Source organism: Phyllobates terribilis, unplaced genomic scaffold (assembly GCF_046119375.1).
Source record: "Phyllobates terribilis strain yellow unplaced genomic scaffold, ASM4611937v1 Scaffold_11__3_contigs__length_659146591, whole genome shotgun sequence".
In the NCBI taxonomy this organism is placed as follows: Eukaryota; Metazoa; Chordata; class Amphibia; order Anura; family Dendrobatidae; genus Phyllobates; species Phyllobates terribilis.
Window position 1 is genome coordinate 262,450,692 of NW_027362771.1, and position 26,602 is coordinate 262,477,293.

The 26,602-nt window shown below is 42.2% G+C and overlaps 2 protein-coding genes across 5 annotated transcripts in view; one reads left to right on the plus strand and one right to left on the minus strand.

Moving 5' to 3' along the window:
• CCDC146 (coiled-coil domain containing 146) overlaps positions 1-4,316 on the plus strand; it is a 177,279-nt gene extending 172,963 nt beyond the window's left edge. For 2 of the 4 annotated variants that reach the window (XM_073652283.1, XM_073652281.1), the window contains exon 19: positions 1,976-4,313. In XM_073652283.1, the coding sequence (XP_073508384.1) occupies positions 1,976-2,179 (204 nt within the window). In that variant the 3' untranslated portion in view covers positions 2,180-4,313. Of the gene's footprint in view, positions 1-1,975 lie in introns of all 4 variants that reach the window. The other 2 variants (XM_073652284.1, XM_073652280.1) reach the window with 2 other exon arrangements.
• Positions 3,940-26,602, minus strand: part of GSAP (gamma-secretase activating protein) — a 126,902-nt gene continuing 104,239 nt past the window's right edge. The window contains exons 26-31 of the mRNA XM_073652285.1: positions 21,666-21,760; positions 21,329-21,448; positions 11,770-11,831; positions 11,309-11,413; positions 7,566-7,662; positions 3,940-5,208 (exon numbers count right to left, since the gene is read on the minus strand). Coding sequence (XP_073508386.1) covers positions 5,114-5,208; positions 7,566-7,662; positions 11,309-11,413; positions 11,770-11,831; positions 21,329-21,448; positions 21,666-21,760 — 574 coding nt within the window. The 3' untranslated portion in view covers positions 3,940-5,113. The remainder of the gene's footprint in view (positions 5,209-7,565; positions 7,663-11,308; positions 11,414-11,769; positions 11,832-21,328; positions 21,449-21,665; positions 21,761-26,602) is intronic.

Consider the following 26,602-nt stretch of genomic DNA (forward strand, 5'->3'; position numbering starts at 1 on the left):
GAGATGCTTAGCACTTGTTGGCCCTTTTGCCTTCACTCTGTGGTCCAGCTCACCCCAAACCATCTCGATTGGGTTCAGGTCTGGTGACAGTGGAGGCCAGGTCATCTGGCGTAGCACCCCATCACTCTCCTTCTTGGTCAAATAGCCCTTACACAGGCTGGAGGTGTGTTTGGGGTCATTGTCCTGTTGAAAAATAAATGATGGTCCAACTAAACGCAAACCGGATGGAATAGCATGCCGCTGCAAGATGCTGTGGTAGCCATGCTGGTTCAGTATGCCTTCAATTTTGAATAAATTCCCAACAGTGTCACCAGCAAAGCCCCCCCACACCATCACACCTCCATGCTTCACGGTGGGAACCAGGCATGTAGAGTCCATCCGTTCACCTTTTCTGCGTCGCACAAAGACACGGTGGTTGGAACCAAAGATCTCAAATTTGGACTCATCAGACCAAAGCACAGATTTCCACTGGTCTAATGTCCATTCCTTGTGTTCTTTAGCCCAAACAAGTCTCTTCTGCTTGTTGCCTGTCCTTAGCAGTGGTTTCCTAGCAGCTATTTTACCATGAAGGCCTGCTGCACAAAGTCTCCTCTTAACAGTTGTTGTAGAGATGTGTCTGCTGCTAGAACTCTGTGTGGCATTGACCTGGTCTCTAATCTGAGCTGCTGTTAACCTGCGATTTCTGAGGCTGGTGACTCGGATAAACTTATCCTCAGAAGCAGAGGCGACTCTTGGTCTTCCTTTCCTGGGGCGGTCCTCACGTGAGCCAGTTTCTTTGTAGCGCTTGATGGTTTTTGAAACTGCACTTGGGGACACTTTCAAAGTTTTCCCAATTTTTCGGACTGACTGACCTTAATTTCTTAAAGTAATGATGGGCACTCGTTTTTCTTTACTTAGAATTTGTATTATGGCAAGAAAAAAGCAGCTAACAGTCTATTCAGTAGGACTATCAGCTGTGTATCCACCAGACTTCTGCACAACACAACTGATGGTCCCAACCCCATTTATAAGGCAACAAATCCCACTTATTAAACCTGACAGGGCACACCTGTGAAGTGAAAACCATTTCCAGTGACTACCTGTTGAAGCTCATCAAGAGAATGCCAAGAGTGTGCAAAGCAGTCATCAAAGAGAAAGGTGGCTACTTTGAAGAACCTAGAATATAAGACATATTTTCAGTTGTTTCACACTTTTTTGTTAAGTATATAATTCCACATGTGTTAATTCATAGTTTTGATGCCTTCAGTGTGAATGTAAAATTTTCATAGTCATGAAAGTACAGAAAAATCTTTAAATGAGGTGTGTCCAAACTTTTGGTCTGTACTGTATATACATACACACACACACACATAGATATATATACATAGATATATACACACACATATATACATACACACACACATATATATACATACACACATATATATACATACACACATATATATACATACACACACATATATATACATACACACACACATATATATACATACACACACACATATATATACATACACACACACATATATATACATACACACACACATATATATACATACACACACACACACATATATATATATATATAATTATAATTGAGATTCGCAATGTTTCATTGCCATTTCCAGTTGAGGAAGGCTCTTCAGTACGTAACTGCTATGTCTAGCCAATAAGCCAATATGTGAGGCAGAGACATTAAAATTACTTTAAAAAGCAATTGATAAACATGACAAGCAGGTTTTGATGCTTTTTATAATTTTTTTAATTTGCAAATTACATTTAATTGATACAAGTTAAGAAACAATTACAATATTTTATCATTTAAATTTGACATTTTCACACTTATAACAGTTTTATTTAAACATTTTACATGTTGCTATAGAAAGTATTCTAGTGACAGGAGTAGTTTTTTATATTCTACTACTTAAAATTCTAATAATAAAACTTTAGCTTATGTCGTTTTCATCCACTGCAGGTGGAAGAAGAAGAGGAGCAACACACTTTACCTAATGGCATTTATACAACAGCTGAACAACGGCCTAATGCTTACATACCAGAAGATGAAAATGTCCTTCCTCTGCCTCGGCCCTATGGCGCGCTGGCCCCGTTCAGACCCAGTGAACCTTGTTCAAACATGAGGCACATCAGAAAGCCATTGATAAAGCCTATTGAAATCTAACGGTGACCATTGCATTGTAACAATAATTAATTTGTCTTCTGACAATGTATGTGACCTCAAAATATACACAGTGCCTTGCACTGGTCAGTACAGTGACCTTTTAACCTATTTTTACTAACCAAATCGAAATCAGAAGGGCAGCTTCACATAAAATCAGTTTTTCTATGCGCTTATGTGCAGCATCAGGTTTGATTTGAAGGGAACCTGTCACATTGAGCATATACAGTCTGACTTAAATGCAGCCACTAGATACAACTAATTCTGGGTCTTGTATACTCCAGTGAATGTTTGCTTTTTATCTCTGTATATGCTGATCAATATGTTGGTGCTTTAGGCGAGTGTATGCAATCTGATCTTCCATCATCATGTTCTAGAGCAGGGGTAGCTGAGCAGATTTATAGGTTTGCGGGAAAAGATTCAGTATAAATTTCCATTTTATGATCGCTGCTTATCATAGTCTCAGAGGTCCAGTGGGCAGGCCTAATCGATAATCGATAGCCTTCCTTGTATAGGTATACATAGAGATAGTTGTCAATCACCGATTAGAACCGCCTACCGGACCTCTGAGCCGTGTTCTGTAACGTGATGCCAAAATATTGGACAGCATTTTCATGGTGACAAGTCCCCTTTAATAACAGTTCCTAAATGCTATTATTAAATATATAGTTTGGATTCTAGGGGAAGGGAACTAATAAAATCAAGCCCAGAGTGCCTGTAACAATTTTTTTAGCTTCATGGACCATCACATCACTGAAATTGGGTTATTCGGTCAGTGTGGACAGCACTATTTGCACCTTCAATGTGACATTATTCAATAAAATATTGATAAACTATTTAATGTTTAGAATTCTGTTATATGCTGTATTATAATAAATGTAACCTCATTAACCCCATTCCTTAAAATAGTCTAACAGAGGATAAAAAGGCTTTCATGCCCATAGAAACTAATACACCGCACAGGTATCATCTTTTTTTTCTATAATTTAAGAAATAAAAGCCGACCTCTAACTGATTGCTGAGAATCCAGGCTCATCTTCCATTAAGACAGGTTAGATAGATGAGGCCGGATGTATTCTATTATTTACATTTCCACAGAAATCTGCAGCAAGGGGAACTTTACAAACATATATTATGTACTCGGACATAGATGTGACCACAGATCTGCAGAAACCTCTTCAGTGACATAAATGATGTGTGATCATACAGCAATGTCAAACCAGGTGTCCTAAGCAATTTGTGGCTTATTGATACAAATGAACCCTGAAAAGCAGTTATAAAATTGGGATGGGCGTCACCAAGGCCATGGCAGCAGCACTGCCAACCATAGATATCAGTAGTGTCGGCTTACAGAAAACTCATAAAAGACTTTCAATTGTCCCTGTGTAAATACACAGTGAATATGCATCCACATTAGGTTTTTTTCCTGAATCACAGCATGTAACTAGATTTGGCAGCACGCAGCATCGCGGACCTGAGCATCGAATAGTTGCTTTTGTTGGAGTAAGCATATACTTCACTGAACGTATCCAACATCATCATTGGAAAAGGTCAAATGTGAACACAGCTAAATACATAGGAGTAAACCATTTTGCAGTGCAGCATTCACAGATACTACAATTGCTGGAAACAGCTTCACTAGTATCACATTTATCTAGGGCACAAGGGGTCATTACATTATTCTCTGTAGTGAACCGACAGACAGCAGTTCAATTCACCAAATATAGTATTGTACTCATTAAAAATAGGTACAGTGGATCATGGGGGCTGGAAGAAAATATCTATTTTACAAAAATAAATCTGTAGAAAAAAAAAAAATCAAGACTGAAAGCTCATTTATCCTACGTTAATACATACTGTTATCATCAGCATAGATTCAATGGCTGGGAGCTTTTCTTTAATATACATAAGACTATGGTGCGGAATTTGCCAGTATTAGGTTATGTTCAGACTGTCATCAGTGTTTTTCCTGAAGTCTCGTCTTTGGTGTTTTTTTGGTCGTTAAGCGGTGCCCTTTATTTGGGGGCTTCTATGTGGAAACCGCCAGTAAAATGGACCAAGTAAGTATTTTAAACGTTTCACATCTTTACAAACACGAGATGGTTAAGAGATGAGCAAAAGACTAAACATATGAACAGCAAGTCATTTTTATATTGCATATGTTCAGGTTTTTTTTTGTTTTTTTTTACTTTTATTGAGCACTCTTTCAGGTCCTTACGCTCCATAAAGACACCATGTACATATACCCTTAAAGGTCCATTTTTGGCTCCGCACATGAATACCTTTCACTACTAGTAATGGGTCAACATAAAACTTTTGATCTAAATAAAATCCATATACAGATCTGCCTTTTTAGTAGCAGCAATAAGCAACCAAAATTTTTACCGAAGCTTGGAGAAGGGATCAATATAGCCTTATTGAATATATTTGAACAAAATTTACATTGTTGGTTTCATGTATATTTTAAACAGTAATAAAACTCAATTTTCTTTGCTGTACAAGACCATTAATCCATCATTCCTTTATTATTTCCTAGCAGAGAACCACAGCTACTTAAAACACGTAAAAGTGAAGTCTATATTTGTAAACAGTTTTCAAGCAAAATTATTTGCCAATTCATATTTTAATACACAATTCCTATGAGGAATAAATATTCTATAAGTTTTTATACAACTGGCAGGTACCTGGTTTCAACTTGCTGATTGAATTCAGTATCTTGCCAATGTTATAAATCACTTTCTTGTTCTTGAGAACAAGACACATTTCAGATGTAAGCAGGGGTCAGAACAGAACAGGAAATGTTGCAGCAATAGAAAGTACATAAAATATATAACTCAACTTCAGCGTTTCACAACTTGATTCCAAGAGAACTGTCACAGGAACTACTGTGGGCATCTATAGCTATTCTTCAGAAGTCACTACTTTATCCGGTGTCTATTATTGTCGTAGGCATAGTAGATCTGCAGTTTGTTTTAGAGCAATCTCTTCCAGAAATGCAGCGTCTATGTTATCTTCCTCAAAAGGATTTAATGCTGAAATAAAACAGATTACATACATATAAAATAAAAGTCTGCAATTACTACAATGAAAACAACAGCAAAGAAATTCCCATGCAGAGAGGGGTTCACCATCCTTGAGATGGGAAAAACGTTGCCCTCAGAATAGCAGACATGCCACTTATCACTGCGCTTTCTTCCTTTTATCAGTTTTATGTGGGCTGCTTCTTATCAAGTGGGTGCCAAAACTTAAATGAAGGGCCAAATAGAGGACAGCAACCATGCACTAACGGTTCCAGACACAGAAAAGTGTACGTACATGAAATGTAGGCACGGTCCATCAGCCCCAATAATTATAATTATCACTTTGGCACAGCTCAATATCAGATACACAAATACCTACAAATTAATTGAGACTGCAGGTTGCTTTACACCTGTGGCCTACTGAACTCTGGGAGCATGCACAGCATGTCCACACCCTGGTGCAGATGGCGTGATACCGTCACCAAGTCATTCCGCCCATGCTTGAACGCTGATTGTGCCGGTGGACTCAGGTAGAGGAGAGTATACAGGGTTTCTTTTTTTTTTATTGTATAAGTACTTGTAGAGGAGCTTGTTGGGGCCCCATACTGTATATAGTGGGCTGCAGGGGCCATCATAGTGCATATAGTGGGCTGCAGGGGCCAGTAGGGAGCGGTGTGTGCCCTGTACTATGTATAGGGGGCTATGACGAGAACGATACTGAATAGGGAAGCTGTGAGGACCGTGATACTGTATACAGGGGAAACTCTGGGGTTTCATACTAACATTTTATATTTATATGGAGCTCTGGGGGACAGCATACTGTGTAAATGGAGCTGTTGGGGGACATCATACTGCATATAAAGACCTGTGGGACAATCATACTGTATATTGGAGGAAGTTGAGGGAGGCCTTCGTACTGTATATATTATTGCTGTGGGGGCCAATAAATTGTATATAGAGGAACTGTAGGGGCCATCATATTGTGTAAAAGAGGACTGTTGGGGCATTAGTGGACATTATTACTTTTTAGGGGCATTCAGCTTATTATAACTGTCAGAGGGGCAAACGTGAACGCTATTACTTGTAAGGATACTCACAGAGGACTTTAATATTTTCTAGGAGAAATTTTACCACCAAGACGACACTAAGGGGGCGTTTTGCCATGTCAGGGACACAGTGGTGGGCATTCCTGTCATTAAGAGAACCACTGTTCCCATGCCACACAGCAAGTCCAGTAACATGGACAAATACAAGAGCAGCAGCTCAGAACTGGGGTATAAGTAGAATGGGAAGTTTGTGTAGATTGGGAATAGATTGGGGCGATGATGAAAATGTTAGAAGTCAAATGTGGCTTTGTTGTAAACTCTACAGGCGAGTTGTTGCTGGAGAAGTTGTCAGTCTGAGCCATATGGGAATGACGAGAAAAGTGAACGACTCCATCAGAAAGAAGGTCACTTGTAAGACACTATCTATATCTGCACTGTAATCCCTTAACCTGTTCTTCAGAACTGGTATCTACTTTTTGTATGTCATATAACAAAAATCATTGTTTTCAGCAGCACATCGCCCTGTGTTAACATGATGATGTGTATGGGGGCAGAGCGATCTATTCGCGTCCGTTCTACCCCATCATTCTCTGTCAGTCTGTGTAAAGAGGCCGGTAAACAAGCGCTGAACAACTTGAATATAGTCGATTAAACGAGCACCAATGGTCTGAATTCAGCTTGCACACTAAATGTTTCTGTGTGATTGTACAAATATTAGCATTTGGGGCTCAAGTTTTAAAGTGTGGCTTTGGGAAAAATTGGCTAAAACCGGCCCTGCTGACAGGACTTCATCCCATTGGAAGTAATGATATCCCATCCATCAGTCACCTTTACTCCGCAGCTAGATGCACAGGTGATGCTACTTTAACCTGGGAGTGATCCATTTTTAATCCAAAAGTGAAAGTACTTTATTATAAATGCTTATATTTTTACTTTCTGTAGTTAAATGTCTCAATTAATTTTATGGGAGTTCTGGGAAAAAGTGGTTCAACAAGTATCATGAGAAGTGAAAGTGCCGGATTCTGAGCTATAAAGTGTCCATGCTTAGTGAAATCCCATCAATAATCAAATTCTGTACTAAAGCTTGTGATATTCAGTTTTATAAATCCTTTTCTCCATTATCTTTTACTTTTGCAAAATAAAACTAATCTTTACATGCTGCTTGGATTTGTGCCCACTTAAGCTAGTGGGGGTTCTGGCTTCTCACACCCATGGCAATAAGCAGTTCTTGCTGGGGAAGATGCCTCTAGCAGTCACTTCCACTGCAGCCTTTCATCTAATATGTGGACTCAGCAAATCTGCAAGATTAATGTCAAAAGATACCTCTATCTTCCACTTCTGATAGCATCATTATTAAATAATTCAGTGGTAGAAAGTTAATGTACAGCGGGGATCGATCGGCCGGTGAATGCGAAGTAAGCTGCAAAAAAAAAAAAGAAGAAGAATAATATGAAATAGAAACATTATCATGATTTAATGATACTAATAAAGAACTAAACTTAAAGGAGTATTCCCATAACTAAGATCCTATCTCAATATGTGGTAGGTGTAATAATAATATTTGCAAATACCTCCAATTAAAAATGCAGTATAGTTCTTCTGATTCACTATGTCACTTACCCCTTGTTCAGGGCATTGCAGTAGCTTAGGTATCCATGGTTACAACCACTCATATAGTGACAGTTCGTTAATTAGTTGTTAATGGTCGTAACCAGGGTCGGACTGGGGCACCGGGACACCGAAGAATTCTCCGGTGGGCCCGGGTCCTCAGCAGGCTCCCGAGCAGGATGCACGGGGTCTCTGGATAACATGGCCGCCGCTGCTCCACACTGCAAGGGCCCGGAGGGTCAGGAGGGCCCTTGCAGTGCGGCTGATAAGGGCAATCTGGCCTGCTTCTCGGACCCCCAGGCTCCGGGGGGCCCATGGCCAGATTGCCCTCATACTGTGCGACAGGAGGAAAATGGCAGTGGAGCTGGAGGGATCCGTCCTCACCTCTGCTTCCTGCCCGCCGCTTCCTCCCTGACACAGGTTCGCGCTGCTTGATGATGTCATCATGCAGCGCGAGCCTGTGTCAGGGAGAAAGATGCCAGGCAGGAAGCAGAGGACGATGCTGCGGGGGAGCGTGTTGAGAGGTAAGGTTTTTTTTTTTTTTTTAACTAATAGACTGGACTGGAGATGGAGAGAAATGGGTACAGCAATGGTGGTGGGGGGAGATGAGGGAGAGCAATGGTGATGGTGGGGAGAGATGAAGGAGAGTGATTGAGGAGGTGGGGGAGATATGAATGGCATTGTGATGGAGGAGGTGGGGGGGGATATGCATGGCATGGTGATGGAGGAGGTGGGGGGAGATATGACAGTATTGGTGATGGAGGAGGTGGGGGAGATATGGCAAATGATGACTGAGCAGGTGGGGGGAGCTATGGCAATGATGACGGAGCAGGTGGGGGAGATATGGCAATGATGATGGAGGAGGAAGTAGGGGAGATATGGCAATGATGATGGAGGAGGTGGTGGGGGAAGATATGGCAATGATGATGGAGGAGGTGGAGATATGGCAATGATGGAGGAGGTAGGGGAGCTATGACCATGATGGAGAAGGTGGGGGAGATATGACAGTGTTGGAGAAGGTGGGGGAGAGCAATCATGGAGAAGGTGGGGGAGAGCAATGATGGAGGAGGTGGGGGGGAGCAATGATGGAGGAGATGGGGGGAGAGCAATGATGGAGGAGGTGGGAGGAGAGCAATGAAGCAATGATGGAGGAGGTGGGGGGGAGCAATGATGGAGGAGATGGGGGAGAGCAATGATGGAGGAGGTGGGGGGAGAGCAATGATGGAGGAGGTGGGGGGAGAGCAATGAAGCAATGATGGAGGAGGTGGGGGGAGCTATGACCATGATGGAGAAGGTGGGGGAGATATGACAGTGTTGGAGAAGGTGGGGGAGAGCAATCATGGAGAAGGTGGGGGAGAGCAATGATGGAGGAGGTGGGGGAGAGCAATGATGGAGGAGATGGGGGGAGAGCAATGATGGAGGAGGTGGGGGGAGAGCAATGAAGCAATGATGGAGGAGGTGGGGGGGAGCAATGATGGAGGAGATGGGGGAGAGCAATGATGGAGGAGGTGGGGGGAGAGCAATGAAGCAATGATGGAGGAGGTGGGGGGAGAGCAATGATGGAGGAGGTGGGGGGAGAGCAATGATGGAGGAGGTGGGGGGAGAGCAATGATGGAGGAGGTGGGGGGAGAGCAATGATGGAGGAGGTGGGGGAGAGCAATGATGGAGGAGGTGGGGGAGAGCAATGATGGAGGAGGTGGGGGAGAGCAATGATGGGGAATTATTTGGACGCTATATGCTGTTAATATCTGGTCTAGTCATGGTGTGGTGGTATTTCTCCCTTGTATGTGGCATTATTTGGTCACTAAGTGGTGGTAATATATGATCTGGTCATGGTGTGGTGGTATTTCTCCCTTGTATGTGGTATTATTCAGTCACTATGTGGTGGTAATATGTGGTCTGGTCATGGTGTGGTGGTATTTCTCCCTTGTATGTAGTATTATTCAGTCACTATGTGGTGGTATTTCTCCCTTGTATGTGGTATTATTCAGTCACTATGTGGTGGTAATATGTGGTCTGGTCATGGTGTGCTGGTATTTCTCCCTTGTATGTGGTATTATTCAGTCACTATGTGGTGGTAATATGTGGTCTGGTCATGGTGTGCTGGTATTTCTCCCTTGTATGTGGTATTATTCAGTCACTATGTGGTGGTAATATGTGATCTGGTCATGGTGTGGTGGCATTTCTCCCTTGTATGTGGTATTATTCAGTCACTATGTGGTGGTAATATGTGGTCTGGTCATGGTGTGGTGGTACTTCTCCCTTGTATATGGTACTATTGGTGTTGGTATAGTGGATTGTGCTGTCATTTGTTCTCTCTGATATTAATTAGGAGAAGATTCTTTATTTCCATTAGTGATTAAATACTTGGAACAAGATACACTTACAGGAGTTATATGGGGAAAACAAGTAATCACCTCTCCACAGGATAAGTGATAAATTATTGATTAGTGGGGGTCTGACTGCTGGGACCCGTACCGATTGGTAGAATGTGGAGCTTTTATCCCCATTAGACTGGAGCTCATGTGCGACATGACCACTGATCCATTCATTCCCTCAGTGGCTGTTCTTGTTTTTTTTTCTGGAAGCCCCAAAGAGAATGAATGGAGCTGCGGTCAGACATCCCACCTGCCGTTGCATTTTAAAATGGGGATAAGTGTTCTGTCAGGGATAAAACTTCCCCATTCTTCCGATAGGTGCGTTTTCCAATGTTCGGACCCAAACGATCAATAAGTGATCACCGATCCTGTGGATCCCATGGATCGGTGATAACTCGTTTTAACCAAAGAACCCCTTTAATGCAAACTACCGTAATTGTACATCCCAGTTATGGTGGTGCACAGTAGATGTGCAGGAGCCACCTGTGATTTACAGTCGACGCTCCACTATAACAGGGATATCGGCTAACAGTTATTTGCATATTGCTATAGGGTGGGCCCTGAGGATCAATTCCTCCTGTGGGCCCCAGACACCCCAGTCCGACACTGGTCGTAACCATGGATACTTAAGCTACTGTAATGTCCTGCACATGGGGTAAGCGACATAGCGAATTAGAAGAACTATACTTAATTTCAAATTAGAGGCATTTGCTAATATATTATTACTGCACCTACTACATATTGGGATAGGATCTTGGAGATGGGAATACTACTTTAATGATCTTACCACTTTATGTGGACACCAAATCAATACAATACACCCACATAATAAAGTCAAATTCTTTAAATCAGGCTTCATTGGAATCAAACAAACGCCAAGTAGCCAAATACCCTGGATTGTTAGATGACCATAGAAACATAAAAAAACCTCATTTATAAAACTAGAGAACCTCCAGGAAGAAGACTTAAAATCTAAAACTTTTAATTCAGAATTGGGATTGGTTTTCTGCTTTGTCTCATTCCATCTTAAGTCAGACAGTTGGTAAAGTTACTTTTCGTCAGGACCAACCTCTTACTCACCTCCTTTTGGTTAAGCCTGAAGAGCAGCTTTTTCACATACTTCATAGCAATGACGTTATTGCTGATGGCATGATCCCACAAATTATGGACCTTTTCAGAAATGTTCTGGATGAGAGGAAAAAAATAACAATGAATGTGATAATGTGGAATGTTCTCTCATGTCCTGTGTATGAGAGGGTCACAGCTCAACATTTAGTACGTACAGTAGGATTTCTAGACACTAAATGGGTTTATATGCGGATAAAGGAAATCCTGGAGCCGCATGTCCCAGACTCGCCCAGTATGCTATCATGAAAATTTATTTTAGGTTGTCCAGACCTCATCTTAATCAGAAATGAAAATTAACAATTTAACTGCAAGGAAAATTTCACAACATTATATTTTACCTAATGCAGTTTGTAGAAGAAAAAATACCTGTAATCTTCCTACTGCAAAGTACACCTTCATAGCAGACAACATACCTCTGGTAGTCGCAGAATTATGCTACACTTCAGTTTTTCATTTCTTTCATTATCATCCAGTTCTGTAAAGAAACAAATACACAATGCTCATACAGACAGGCTAATCTGAGATGCCCGCTACATCCACCAGTGATGATGCAGAAAGTTAAAGGGGATATCTGGGACTATTTCATTTTTTCCTTATGAGCCTAAGACCTTACAGGTAGGCAGTTGCTAACTACCTGCCTGTGCCGATCTCTGCCAGCACCGAGTGGTCACAGTCTGCTCCTCACAGCGACTCTGCTGCGTCTGGTGACGACACGCTGACAGAGCAGAGGCTTCCCTTCCCCCTGCGTTTTTGACGGGACGTGACTGCTGATGTTATGCTAGAAAAGAAGAACAGTACTCCTAAGATTTTCCGATGCAGGGATAGGATACCAACCCGTTAAATGTAAAAAGTCCAAAAATCCGTCACACAGTCTGGTGAATTTATTTACAATTAAAGCAAAGTGTATAGAAGATGACGTTTCGGTCACTAGACCTTCATCAGTAATACACTAAATGGGTTCAAACATATAACGTGTGTATCCGGCTCTTTGATTCAAGAAAAAGCTTGTGTCTCAGGAAGAGGTGAGCCTAATGCAACAGAAGCCTATTGCAATAGGCTCACCTCTTCCTGAGACACAAGCTTTTTCTTGAATCAAAGAGCCGGATACACACGTTATATGTTTGAACCCATTTAGTGTATTACTGATTAAGGTCTAATGACTGAAACCTCTTCTTCTATACACTTTGCTTTAATTGTAAATAAATTCACCAGACTGAGTGCTGGATTTTTGGACTTTTTGCTGATGTTATGCCGATTGACAGCTGGCTCCCCGCTACCTAAATATGGGGAGCTGGCTGTCAATCAGCATGACGGTTGGCAGTTACGCCCCATCGACAGAGCAGACTGAAAGAGGAAGAGCTGCTCTGTTGATGTGAAGCAGCAGAATCGCCGAGAGGAGCGGTCTGTGACCACTCTGAGCCAGCGGCAGGCAGAACAAGCAGATAGTTAGCAACTGCCTGCCTTTCAGTTCTCAGCCCCATGAGAAAAAAAAATTAAAATAGTCCTGGATACCCGATGCAAGGACCTAAAAACACACAGTTTGACTGCCTGTGGTATATAATAACCAAGAGAACTTCCATATATTGTTACTTCCAGAGATATAAATATATGTCATATAAGCATATTACATCTCTAACACAAACCAGGGAAGGAATGGCAAATAGGAAAAAAGATAATGAAGCCCACAGTACACTATATCAACTTATTGTACCCCAATATGTGGGAACATGAAGGCATTCACCCTGAGATATGGGAACATGAAAACACTCGCCCCATCAATGGTGACCATTTAACTCTGCTATATAGAAATGGAACATCCTCACCAATTTTGATGACTGTCCATGCTCTCGGATCTCAGAGGGGGCTCCATGTGATGGTGGTGAACCGAAATTCATAAGGTCACCAAACCAAATACCGCTCCCCAGATGCCGCTCCCGACGCGTTTCTTAGCCTTAGCTATTCATCAGGGGAAAGAAGAAAGAGGACATGCGGTATGCACGCTGCCCAAAGTCGCGCAGCTCATTCACCAGACAGCGCTACTTCATGCTCTATTAGATCCTCTTTTGAATCCTAATCGCGCTCTGTTCATAATCGTGTCACTTCCGGTTCCGGTCACCTGACATCCGGTATGTGGAACGCAGATGCCGGCCGTGACACGCAAACGTCACTTCCGGTATGCGCGTCATAGACAAGGAAACATCGCACATAACGGAGCGATAGCTAGGGGACATGCAGGATCACCAGCCGGCATCCTGCTTTGGATGTCACCATAAAAGGAGTCTCATCCATGAATATCCCAAGCCATGGAAAGTGTCCAGAACATATAATAACTGGCACTTATCCTGGCAACATACCATATGTACCGCGGTATATATAAAACACGCGTTCATTTTACCCCAGTGGTTAGAAGGCTGGAAATGCTTCATAGGTCCAGAATCGCACAGTGAAGCTACGGCCCAACCCCAGGAGCGCACTTTAAGCCCAAAATAGTAATGAAAGAAAAATGACAAAAACAGAAACAGAAAAAAATATAAACAGAAAAAAATATAAAAAAGGAGGGAGAGGGGTATGAAGGGATATGGGGGAACAATGGAGAGGGACCGCACCTCATAGATTTGGAGAGTTAGAGGAATGTATGTAGGGAGCCAGGGGACCTATAAACATCCCTATTCAGCACCTGAAAAAATATATCCCTACCTGACAGTGGAGGTTGGCACCCTATAAACCTGCGCAAATGGCGCCCCCACTCCTCGACGGCTGTCCCTACACTCCTCTCCCTAATTCACCCTATATCTATAGGAACGGCCTGTAGGACAGCTGCTCGTTGAGGCCGTAGGGAGCCGTTGTCCGCATTCTGAAGATCCACTTCGTCTCTCTTTGCAGTATCAGTTTGTCCCAGTCGCCCCCTCTTGGTGGGGCCGTAACTTTGTCAATTCCCATATAGCGTATTATATCCCTACTGTTCGGATGTACGTTATTCACGTGTTTTGCCAGGGGGGTATCTCTTTTCAGGGCGATATCTCTTTGGTGCTCTCCTATTCTTCTTCTCAATTCTCTCTTTGTCTTCCCTATATATTCCATTCCGCAGACACATTTAGCCATATAGATAATTCCCTTCGATCTACAATTAATGAAATGTTTGACAACAAATGTTTTTCAAGTCTTTCCCTTGCGTAATAACTTTGCATGATACGCATCCACTACATCTAAAACAGCCAGTTATGGAGCTTTTCAGCTTTTTGTTCCCCATATGGCCCATATAGTGACTATGGACCAATCTGTCCCTAAGGGATCTGCCCTTTTTATATGTAATCATAGGTCTTGAGTCAACCATGTTACCAATATCCTCGTCCATTAATAGAATCGGCCAATGTTTTTGTAATATCCTACGGACTGTATACGACTGATTAGTGAAAGTAGTGATGAGTCTGCAGAAGGTGTTGTCCTTATCCACATTTGGGGATGAGTGTAAAAAGGAGGAGCGGTCCCTGGCCAGAGTCCCCCCATAGGCCTCAGCTATCACCTTCTTTGGGTAACCCCTCTCATGAAATCTCTGACAGAGATCGGTGGCCTGGGCTCTAAAAGTGGCATCGTCCGAGCAGTTCCTCCGGACCCTCATGAATTGCCCCTTCGGTATGCCCCTCTTAAGTGGGGCTGGATGGTTACTCTCCCACCTGAGGAGGGAATTCGAGGCAGTTTTTTTCCTATATGTACTGGTCTCTATCTCCCCATCCTTTCCTATCCGTATCAAGATGTCCAGAAAGGGCAACTCCTGGGGGCCAAACTCAAAAGTGAAGTGTAAGTTAAGGTCATTATGATTAAGCCTTTCTACAAGGTTTCCAAAGGATGTTTTGTCCCCATTCCACAGAACTAGGACGTCGTCGATATATCGAACCCATAGCAAAATGTTTTCACCACCTTCAATAGGGATGTCTCCAAAAACCACGGTTTCCTCCCACCAACCCAGGTATAAATTGGCATACGATGGGGCACAAGGGCTCCCCATCGCAGTACCCCTGAGCTGGTGGAAGTACTTCCCACCAAAAAGAAATACATTTTTGGTCAGGCAAAACTGAAGGGCCTTCGTCACAAAGTGATTGTGTCGCTCAAATTGTTTGCCTCTCCCCATAAGGAAAAAACGTATCGCCTCCAGACCCCTATCATGGGGAATTGAGGAGTATAATGACTCCACATCAATGCTAGCCAAAGTCACGTCTTTGTCAACTGTCATACCTTCTAGTTTTCGAAGCAGGTCATTGGTGTCACCGACAAATGAGTTCAAGCTTATAACAAAGGGTTTAAGTACCTTCTCCAAATATATTCCCAAATTTTGCGTTAGGTTATTAATTCCCGATATTATGGGTCGTCCTTTCAGTGGATTCAAGCCCTTATGTACCTTTGGGAGACTATAGAAGGTAGACATAACTGGATGGATTGGACAAATAAAATCTCTCTCCTGTTTACTTAGGGTACCATCCCTCATGGCCTCATTTGCCAGTTCCTCCAACTCTTGGGAGAATCTTTTCGTGGGATCCGCCTTTAATGTGCTGTAGCACTCCTTAACGTTGAGGGCTCAGATCACTCTGTGGAGGTGGCACTATATTAAGATTGATAAACAGGCATGCGCGGATCTGGGGGTTCGTGAAGAACTTTTACCTGACATTAGAACCCTTTTTCACCTCGGTGATGTGGATCCTAACCTTGAGGGGAATGGCCCATTCACCAATTTGAAACTGAAAAGCACCAAAATGCCACCTCCACAGAGTGATCTGAGCCCTATTGATGTATTTTTGAACATGGTGACTAAAGATTTGAGGGACCTGGAAAATGATTCCAGACGCTTTAGACACAATTTCACTCGTTGCGAGATGCAGGCATTGAGGTCACTAGAAAATGATGAACATATCACCATAAAACCTTCAGATAAAGGGGGTAACGTGGTGATCATGGATACCAGTGAGTACTACCTGATGTGCAGTGCTATACTCAACGTTAAGGAGTGCTACAGCACATTAAAGGCGGATCCCACGAAAAGATTCTCCCAAGAGTTGGAGGAACTGGCAAATGAGGCCATGAGGGATGGTACCCTAAGTAAACAGGAGAGAGATTTTATTTGTCCAATCCATCCAGTTATGTCTACCTTCTATAGTCTCCCAAAGGTACATAAGGGCTTGAATCCACTGAAAGGACGACCCATAATATCGGGAATTAATAACCTAACGCAAAATTTGGGAATATATTTGGAGAAGGTACTTAAACCCTTTGTTATAAGCTTGAACTCATTTGTCGGTGACACCAATGACCTGCTTCGAAAACTAGAAGGTATGACAGTTGACAAAGACGTGACTTTGGCTAGCATTGATGTGGAGTCATTATACTCCTCAATTCCCCATGATAGGGGTCTGGAGGCGATACGTTTTTTCCTTATGGGGAGAGGCAAACAATTTGAGCGACACAATCACTTTGTGACGAAGGCCCTTCAGTTTTGCCTGACCAAAAATGTATTTCTTTTTGGTGGGAAGTACTTCCACCAGCTCAGGGGTACTGCGATGGGGAGCCCTTGTGCCCCATCGTATGCCAATTTATACCTGGGTTGGTGGGAGGAAACCGTGGTTTTTGGAGACATCCCTATTGAAGGTGGTGAAAACATTTTGCTATGGGTTCGATATATCGACGACGTCCTAGTTCTGTGGAATGGGGACAAAACATCCTTTGGAAACCTTGTAGAAAGGCTTAATCATAATGACCTTAACTTACACTTCACTTTTGAGTTTGGCCCCCAGGAGTTGCCCTTTCTGGACATCTTGATACGGATAGGAAAGGATGGGGAGATAGAGACCAGTACATATAGGAAAAAAACTGCCTCGAATTCCCTCCTCAGGTGGGAGAGTAACCATCCAGCCCCACTTAAGAGGGGCATACCGAAGGGGCAATTCATGAGGGTCCGGAGGAACTGCTCGGACGATGCCACTTTTAGAGCCCAGGCCACCGATCTCTGTCAGAGATTTCATGAGAGGGGTTACCCAAAGAAGGTGATAGCTGAGGCCTATGGGGGGACTCTGGCCAGGGACCGCTCCTCCTTTTTACACTCATCCCCAAATGTGGATAAGGACAACACCTTCTGCAGACTCATCACTACTTTCACTAATCAGTCGTATACAGTCCGTAGGATATTACAAAAACATTGGCCGATTCTATTAATGGACGAGGATATTGGTAACATGGTTGACTCAAGACCTATGATTACATATAAAAAGGGCAGATCCCTTAGGGACAGATTGGTCCATAGTCACTATATGGGCCATATGGGGAACAAAAAGCTGAAAAGCTCCATAACTGGCTGTTTTAGATGTAGTGGATGCGTATCATGCAAAGTTATTACGCAAGGGAAAGACTTGAAAAACATTTGTTGTCAAACATTTCATTAATTGTAGATCGAAGGGAATTATCTATATGGCTAAATGTGTCTGCGGAATGGAATATATAGGGAAGACAAAGAGAGAATTGAGAAGAAGAATAGGAGAGCACCAAAGAGATATCGCCCTGAAAAGAGATACCCCCCTGGCAAAACACGTGAATAACGTACATCCGAACAGTAGGGATATAATACGCTATATGGGAATTGACAAAGTTACGGCCCCACCAAGAGGGGGCGACTGGGACAAACTGATACTGCAAAGAGAGACGAAGTGGATCTTCAGAATGCGGACAACGGCTCCCTACGGCCTCAACGAGCAGCTGTCCTACAGGCCGTTCCTATAGATATAGGGTGAATTAGGGAGAGGAGTGTAGGGACAGCCGTCGAGGAGTGGGGGCGCCATTTGCGCAGGTTTATAGGGTGCCAACCTCCACTGTCAGGTAGGGATATATTTTTTCAGGTGCTGAATAGGGATGTTTATAGGTCCCCTGGCTCCCTACATACATTCCTCTAACTCTCCAAATCTATGAGGTGCGGTCCCTCTCCATTGTTCCCCCATATCCCTTCATACCCCTCTCCCTCCTTTTTTATATTTTTTTCTGTTTATATTTTTTTCTGTTTCTGTTTTTGTCATTTTTCTTTCATTACTATTTTGGGCTTAAAGTGCGCTCCTGGGGTTGGGCCGTAGCTTCACTGTGCGATTCTGGACCTATGAAGCATTTCCAGCCTTCTAACCACTGGGGTAAAATGAACGCGTGTTTTATATATACCGCGGTACATATGGTATGTTGCCAGGATAAGTGCCAGTTATTATATGTTCTGGACACTTTCCATGGCTTGGGATATTCATGGATGAGACTCCTTTTATGGTGACATCCAAAGCAGGATGCCGGCTGGTGATCCTGCATGTCCCCTAGCTATCGCTCCGTTATGTGCGATGTTTCCTTGTCTATGACGCGCATACCGGAAGTGACGTTTGCGTGTCACGGCCGGCATCTGCGTTCCACATACCGGATGTCAGGTGACCGGAACCGGAAGTGACACGATTATGAACAGAGCGCGATTAGGATTCAAAAGAGGATCTAATAGAGCATGAAGTAGCGCTGTCTGGTGAATGAGCTGCGCGACTTTGGGCAGCGTGCATACCGCATGTCCTCTTTCTTCTTTCCCCTGATGAATAGCTAAGGCTAAGAAACGCGTCGGGAGCGGCATCTGGGGAGCGGTATTTGGTTTGGTGACCTTATGAATTTCGGTTCACCACCATCATATGGAGCCCCCTCTGAGATCCGAGAGCATGGACAGTCATCAAAATTGGTGAGGATGTTCCATTTCTATATAGCAGAGTTAAATGGTCACCATTGATGGGGCGAGTGTTTTCATGTTCCCATATCTCAGGGTGAATGCCTTCATGTTCCCACATATTGGGGTACAATAAGTTGATATAGTGTACTGTGGGCTTCATTATCTTTTTTCCTATTTGCCATTCCTTCCCTGGTTTGTGTTAGAGATGTAATATGCTTATATGACATATATTTATATCTCTGGAAGTAACAATATATGGAAGTTCTCTTGGTTATTATATACCACAGGCAGTCAAACTGTGTGTTTTTAGGTCCTTGCATTTGGCATATATTTTATCTAATGGTATTAAACGTTAAGTTTTAAGTTTCTATAGAACTACACCTGCTGGTATCTATATCTACTTTTGTGTAGTTGTTTCTATTATCCCCGTTGCTGCATTTTTTAGTCCTGGATACCCCCCTTTAACACACAGTTTTATATATACTCTCTCTCTCTACCGATGTACTATGTTTTTTCTCTTAATGAAAACGCCTTCCCAGCTAATGGAATATGCATTTTTAGTACAAAGGCGAACACACACACAGTGGGTGAAATAAGTATTGAACACTTCACCAATTTACTAAGTAAATATATTTGTAAATGTGCTATTGATATGAAATTCTCACCAAATGTAGGTAACAAAGCATCCAATCCACACAGGAAAAGGAATCAAACCATAGATGTCCATAAATTGTGTGTAATAATGAGAAATGACACGAAAAAAGTATTGAACACGCTTACTGAAATTTAATTAATACTTTCTACAAAAGCCTTTGTTGGTGAGGACAGCTTCATGACGCCTCCTGTATGGAGAAACTAGTTGCGTACATTGCTCAGGTGTGATTTTGGCCCATTCTTCCACACAAACACTCTTCAGATCCTGAAGGTTCCGTGGGCTCCTTCTATTAAGTCTGAGCGTTAGCTCCTTCCATAAATTTTCAATTGGATTCAGGTCAGGTGATTGGACCATTCTAGAAGCTTTATTTTCTTTCTCTGAAACCAATTAAGAGTTTCCTTGGCTGTGTGTTTGGGATCATTGTCTTGCGGAAATGGTTACGCTCATTTCATCTTCATCCTCCTGGTAGATGGCAGCATATTTTTATCAAGAATGTCTCGGTACATTTGTCCATTCATCCTTCAATTATTTGAAGTTTGCCAATGCCATATGCTGAAAAACAGCCCCACACCATAATGTTCCCACCTCCAAACTTCACTGTTGGTATGGGGTTTTGAGGGTTATATGCATTGCCTTATGGCCTTCAAACATTGTGTGTATTATGGCATCCAAAGAGTTTGATTTTTGGCATTATATGATCAGACTATATTCTCCCAGTATTGCACAGACTTGTCTAAATGCTGTTGAGCAAACTTTAAACGCACTTGAACATGCTTTTTGTTCAGAAATGGAGTCTTGCGTGGTGAGCGTGCATACAGGCCATGGAGGTTGAGTGCATTACTTATTGTTTTCTTTGAAACAAACAATTATATTTGCTGATTCCAGGTCTTTCTGTAGCTCTCCACAGGTGGTCCTTAGCAGTTGGACAACTCTTCTAATAATTATTTTCACTCCACTGTTTGAAATCTAGCAGGGAGCACCTGCTCGAAGCTGGTTTATAGTGAAATTATGTTCTTTCCACTTCCAGATTATGGCCCCAGCATTCCTCAATTGACCCTTCAGTAGTTTCGATTTTTTTCTGTAACTAATGCCATCAGTATGTTTTGCAACAATAAGGATGCGAAGGTCTCTAGCCAGCTCACCGGTTTTACCCATTATGAGAGGTTTCTTGTGTGGCACCTTGGTAATGAGACACCTTTTATAGGCCATCAGTTGAACCAGCTGATATTATTTTTCAATAAGTGTCAGGATTGCCTTATTGATAGATTTCAGCTGGTGTCATGACTTTCCATGGTCTTTTGCACCTCTCTTTCTTCAGGTGTTCAATACCTCTTCCCTGTGTAATTTCTTATTATTACACATAATTAAATTTATGGACATCTATGATTTGATTTCTTTGCCTGTGTGGATTGGATGGGTTGTTACAGACATCTGGTCACAATTTCATACCAATATTTATTTTTTTTGCATCATGAAATATACAGTATCCATACATTGCATGGGTATACTAAGGATTTGGTAAAAAGGTTAAAAAACAAGACAAGACAAATCATAGCATCAGTAAATAATAATGTAGCTCCATACCACGTGAATTTACCTTTGAGCAGTTTAACAACAAAAGTTTCTGTTAAGGTCAACAGTCCGGCATCAATGTTTTGAAGCAAGTTTCCTAGAGGGAGGCAGCGCACTGCTAAAGATAGGTGCAACGTCTGGAAACCTGAAATAACAAGAGTTTTAAAGAAATAGAATACTACAGAGCAACTCAGGTTTTTTTCCTCATGGTTTTTGGTGACACCCCCCAAAGAAAAACAACAACAAAAAAAACAGTATGTGTTAATGCATGTACCGTAAGTGGCAGTGGATTCATAATATACATAAGCCTAAAGGATGGGGACATACACCACGGCCAGTGCTTGTGAAGTGTGAACACTTACCAGGAGGTAACGGCATGCACATTTTGGTTGCAGAGTCTGTAATTCGGCACATGACATGGAACGCAAAATACTCTGAAGAATTTCCATTTCCGTTCCTAAATTCGAATTTAAAATATTAAAAACATTGCTAATAGGAGTTTCATGAATACATTTGTTAACCCAGATTCCAATGTATAATAATATTGGCCATTTTAAAATGGCAGGTCCTTTTTCCATATCATTGTAGGCATGTTTAGCAGTTTATAGTTAAAAGAAAAAAAAGGTTTTGGTACTGTGTTAGCCAGTTGAATAAAGATTGTTCTCAGTGGGAGAAAAATGTATCTTGTAGTAGCCTCTCAATGGCTAACGAAAATAAAATAAATCATGTTACAAAGCAAGCTTTCGATACTTTGTTATACCATGCCTGATGAAGAGACTTAAGTATCTGAAGACACACAAATACATACACAAAAGGAGCAAAAGCGCAGAGACATGACCTAATAAATGGACATTTAAAACAAAGAAGCTGAGCTCAGAGAATTAATCCTTCATTAGCTTAGATTAGTGGTGTGAAAGTTTTATAGTCCCCATATCCATGTAAGATCAGAAACCTGATGCCCTTACTGTCTCTGGAGAAGATGGTCAGATGTTATAGAAGTCATAAATCCTTGTGATATATCTAAATATGCAAATTGTCTCTTCAGAGAGAAAGAGAACTAGAACTCTAGTGCCACCTAGTCCTGTGTGGAGAGTATCATCGGTGTTTTTATGATTTGAAGTTGCCTTTTAATATAACAACTTTTATATTGTTTATGTCGTGTCCTTGACCACAGGAATGTTTGGCCACAGGTAGATTTTTTTCGTCCGTAATCGTGTGGCAAGGAGATCTCATCCTTGCTTTCAGTTTCTGTCCTGTTTCTCCAACATAGGGCCACCCAATAGGACATGTAGTGCACAGAATTAAGTACACCACATTGAAAGAGGAACATGTGAATGTCCGAGGAATCTTATAGTCCTGCTGTGCATTGCATATCTGTATCCAGTCTGTGGTCATTACATGAGAGCAGGTTTTGCAACTCTTCATATTGCTAGGATAGGTTCCTCTTGGTGTATCAGAGGGCATTGAGCTTGTGATCCCAATATTTCTTAAACTTGGAAGTTGTCTGTAGCACAGCAAGGGGGGTCTTTGAATATTATTTTTAGCTAGTCATCTTTGTATAGGATATATATGGTGACGTTTTTTGGCAGTTTTTCTGAGCACTTCAAGCTGTGGCCTGTAGATCACCACTAGAGGTACGTGATTATTTTACTCTTTTTCTCCATACTGAAGTAGTTGACTACTAGGGATCCTTGTGGCTCTATTGATTTGCTTATCAATGGAGATGGGGTGGTAGACTTTGGTTTTTTAAAGAGGAGTTAAGTGTTCATACCTGTCTGTCAGGTTGGAGCAGATACGATTATATCTGAGTGCCTGGCTGTAGAAAATTGACTTTTTAATGTGTTTCGGGTGGAAGCTGTCCCATCTGAGGTATGTGGGCCGGTCAATTGGTTTCTGATAGACGCATGTCTGGATTGAACCATTTTTAATTTTTATGGTGGTATCCAGAAAGTTGATTTCTGTATTTGAGTGAACCAATGTCAAGTGTATACACACAGCAAATGTACATACACGACATGTACTTAAAAAAATGCACATGGAAAACATCACCGCACTGTATCAGAATTAGAATGCAATGCATAATCAATCAATCAATCAGTAAGTACCGTATTTCTCATACTATAAGACGCACTTCCCCCCCAAATTTGTGAAGAAAAAGAGGGTATATCTTATAGTTCCCATGTAGATTACCAAAGGAGGGGGTCGGCGGAGGAGCCGGGTCACAGGAGGAAGGAAGCTGGCGGTGGCAGGAGTGGGGCGATGATGTGGGCCCCGGGCTGGGAGGAGGCGGTGTCCTGGCGGTGCGCGGCAGGAGCCATTGATCTCTTGGAAGTGGGCTTCAGGAAAATGTCACAAGTGCCCAGCAGGAGCGGAGACCCCGCTCTCCACATTGATCTCCGGGCAATGGGCTTCAGGAAAATGGCCACCAGTGTTGGCACATGCACAGACTGAGATTTTGGTTCAATGACACCCCCTCCTCTCAGCCCATGACCCACAGTGTCAACCCCGACTCCTGTGACCCACCCCACCGCTGCCGATCACCCATCCCCCCACCTCCCGGTAAACTAAATCCGGACTATAAGACAGACCCCCATTTTCACATGACATTTTTTTTCCTATATTACCTCCTCTAAATTTGGGGTGCATCTTATGGTTTGGTGCGTCTTATAGTCCAAAAAATATGGTATCTAATTAGGGAGAAAATAATAGGTAAACCATATTCAAAACATTACATCAAAAGGAAAAAAAGAAAGGAAAACTCCAGTTATCCAGCATTTTCGCAGTGTTTTTAGGGTGCAGATTACAAGTGCGCTTTGTCTACAGTACATGTTTAATATAGCTAGTTTTATTCACCAAAAACGCTGCAAAAAATCCTGTTGTGTTTCATGTAGCGTTTTTCACATTCTCTTTGCTTTCTATGGGTGAAAAAACGCTGAAAGAACTGATGCTGCAGCATCATTAAAAAACATACTGCAGCTCACAAATTCAGGCAGGAAATAAACAAGCGTGTCCATGAGATTTCTGAAATCTCAGAGCTCTTGCTGGTACCGTAAAAAGCAGCTTTTAATTTGCATTAAAAAAAATGCAGCAGAAACGCTGCATGTGAATACAGCCTAAGACTACGAACACTGAGGAATTGTCCATGTGTTCGGTCGGAACACATTAAGATAGTATATCTAAGATGGAGAACCTTTGTAGTAACTCAGAAATAGTTATATCAGATACATATAAAAAACATTACATCTGATTGTCATATAGCAGCATATGTATAACTACATCTCCAGTATTAAATCCTTATAATTCATATCACAATTAACATCACTAATCATGCATAAAAGTACATACAATATAACATATAATCAATATATTGTACAACTTATGAATATAAAAGGAATACAAATTATTACATTAATTAAAAATGCGCAATAAAATGTCGATACCCAAGACCAACTACATGCGTATTTCTATCATGAGATCCCTGTAAATATCATATCATAACTAGTGTTGAGCGATACCTTCCGATATCAGGAAATATCGTATCGGATTGGATCGGGCCGATACCCAAAAAGTATCGGATATCGCCGATTCCGATACCGGAAACCAATGCAAGTCAATGGGACACAAATATCGGAATGAAAATAAACCCTTTCTTTCCTTGTAGGTTAATTCTACATGAAGTAAAACAACTAAGAATAATGTAGAATGACATGAAAAGCCGGCAATTCATCAGCGGCATTCACCGGTACCCGACAATTTACAACAGAAAGAATAGAGCTTCACACATAGATTAGATAGATAGAAACATGTCAGTCACATATATATGAAGTACAGTGACAGTGTTGCTTACTGTACTTGTCATTTAGTGTAAAGGATTTATTAAAAAAAATATTAGTGTTTTCGTGCACCGTCTCTTTAAAAAAGCCGGCCGGCAATTCAGCATCTGTACCCGACAATTTATAACAGACAGAATAGAGCTTCACACATAGATTAGATAGATAGAAACATGTCAGTCACATATATAAGAAGTACAGTGACAGTGTTGCTTACAGAACTTGTCATTTAGTGTAAAGGATTTATTTAAAAAAATAATAGTGTTTTCATGCACCGTCTCTTTAAGAAAGCCGGCCGGCAATTCAGCATCTGTACCCGACAATTTAGAATAGAAGGAATAGAGAATCACACATAGATTAGATAGATAGAAACATGTCAGTCACATATATATGAAGTACAGTGACAGTGTTGATTACTGTACTTGTCATTTAGTGTTAAAATAAAGGATTTATTTAAAAAAAAATTGACGTGGGGTTCCCCTTAATTTTAGGCTCTAGCGGAGGTTAAGCAGACAGCTGGGGCAAATGTTTGAAGCCTGGGAAGGGGGTAATACCCACGGAGCTTCCCAGGCTACTAATATCAGCCCCCAGCTGAATACCTAGCCTTTACTAGCTATTAAAATGGGGGACCCCCCCAAAAAAATGACGTGGGGTCCCCCCTAATTTAATAGCTAGCACAGGCTAGGCAGACAGCTGGGGGCTGATATTAATAGCCCAGGAAGGGTGCCATGAATATTGGCCCCCTCCCAGGCTAGAAACACCAGCCGTCAGCCGCCCCAGAAATGGCGCATCCATAGGATGCGCCAATTCTGGCACTTAGCCTCGCTCTTCCACGCTGCCCTGGTGCGGTGGCAGGGGGTAATAGGGTTGGGGTTGATGTCAGCTTATAATGCCAGCTGACATCAAGCCCAGGTTAGTAATGGAGAGGCGTCTATAAGACACCCCCATTACTAACCCCATAGTCAAAGTTAAAAGAAAACACAAACACCCAGAGTAAAGTCCTTTAATTGAAATAAAGACACAATTCTTTATTGTTCTAAATTAAACCATACTTACCATCACGCCCATTCCAGCTGAAGCCAACGATCTCCTGCAATAAAAGAAAAATAATAAAGCAACCTCATCCTTACCTTTCGATGGTTCCCAGGACAGCTCCAGCTCTGCTACATCGAGATGACAGGCTGGACCGCAGCAGAAAGCTGCCATCCAGCCTGTCATCCCGCAGACACTGAGAAGCGCAGGCATGCTTGCGCTCCTCAGTGTCTCTCTGTGACGTCATCCAGATGAGCCGAGTTCATGTCCAATGAACTCAGCTCACCTCATGCACGTCACTGACAGCGTGGGAAAATTCTCCTGCACTCAGCGCTTCAGCGTGAGAATTCTCCCACGCTGTCAGTGACATACATGAGGTGAGGTCATGTCCAATGAACTCAGCTCACCTCATGCACGTCACTGACAGCGTGGGAAAA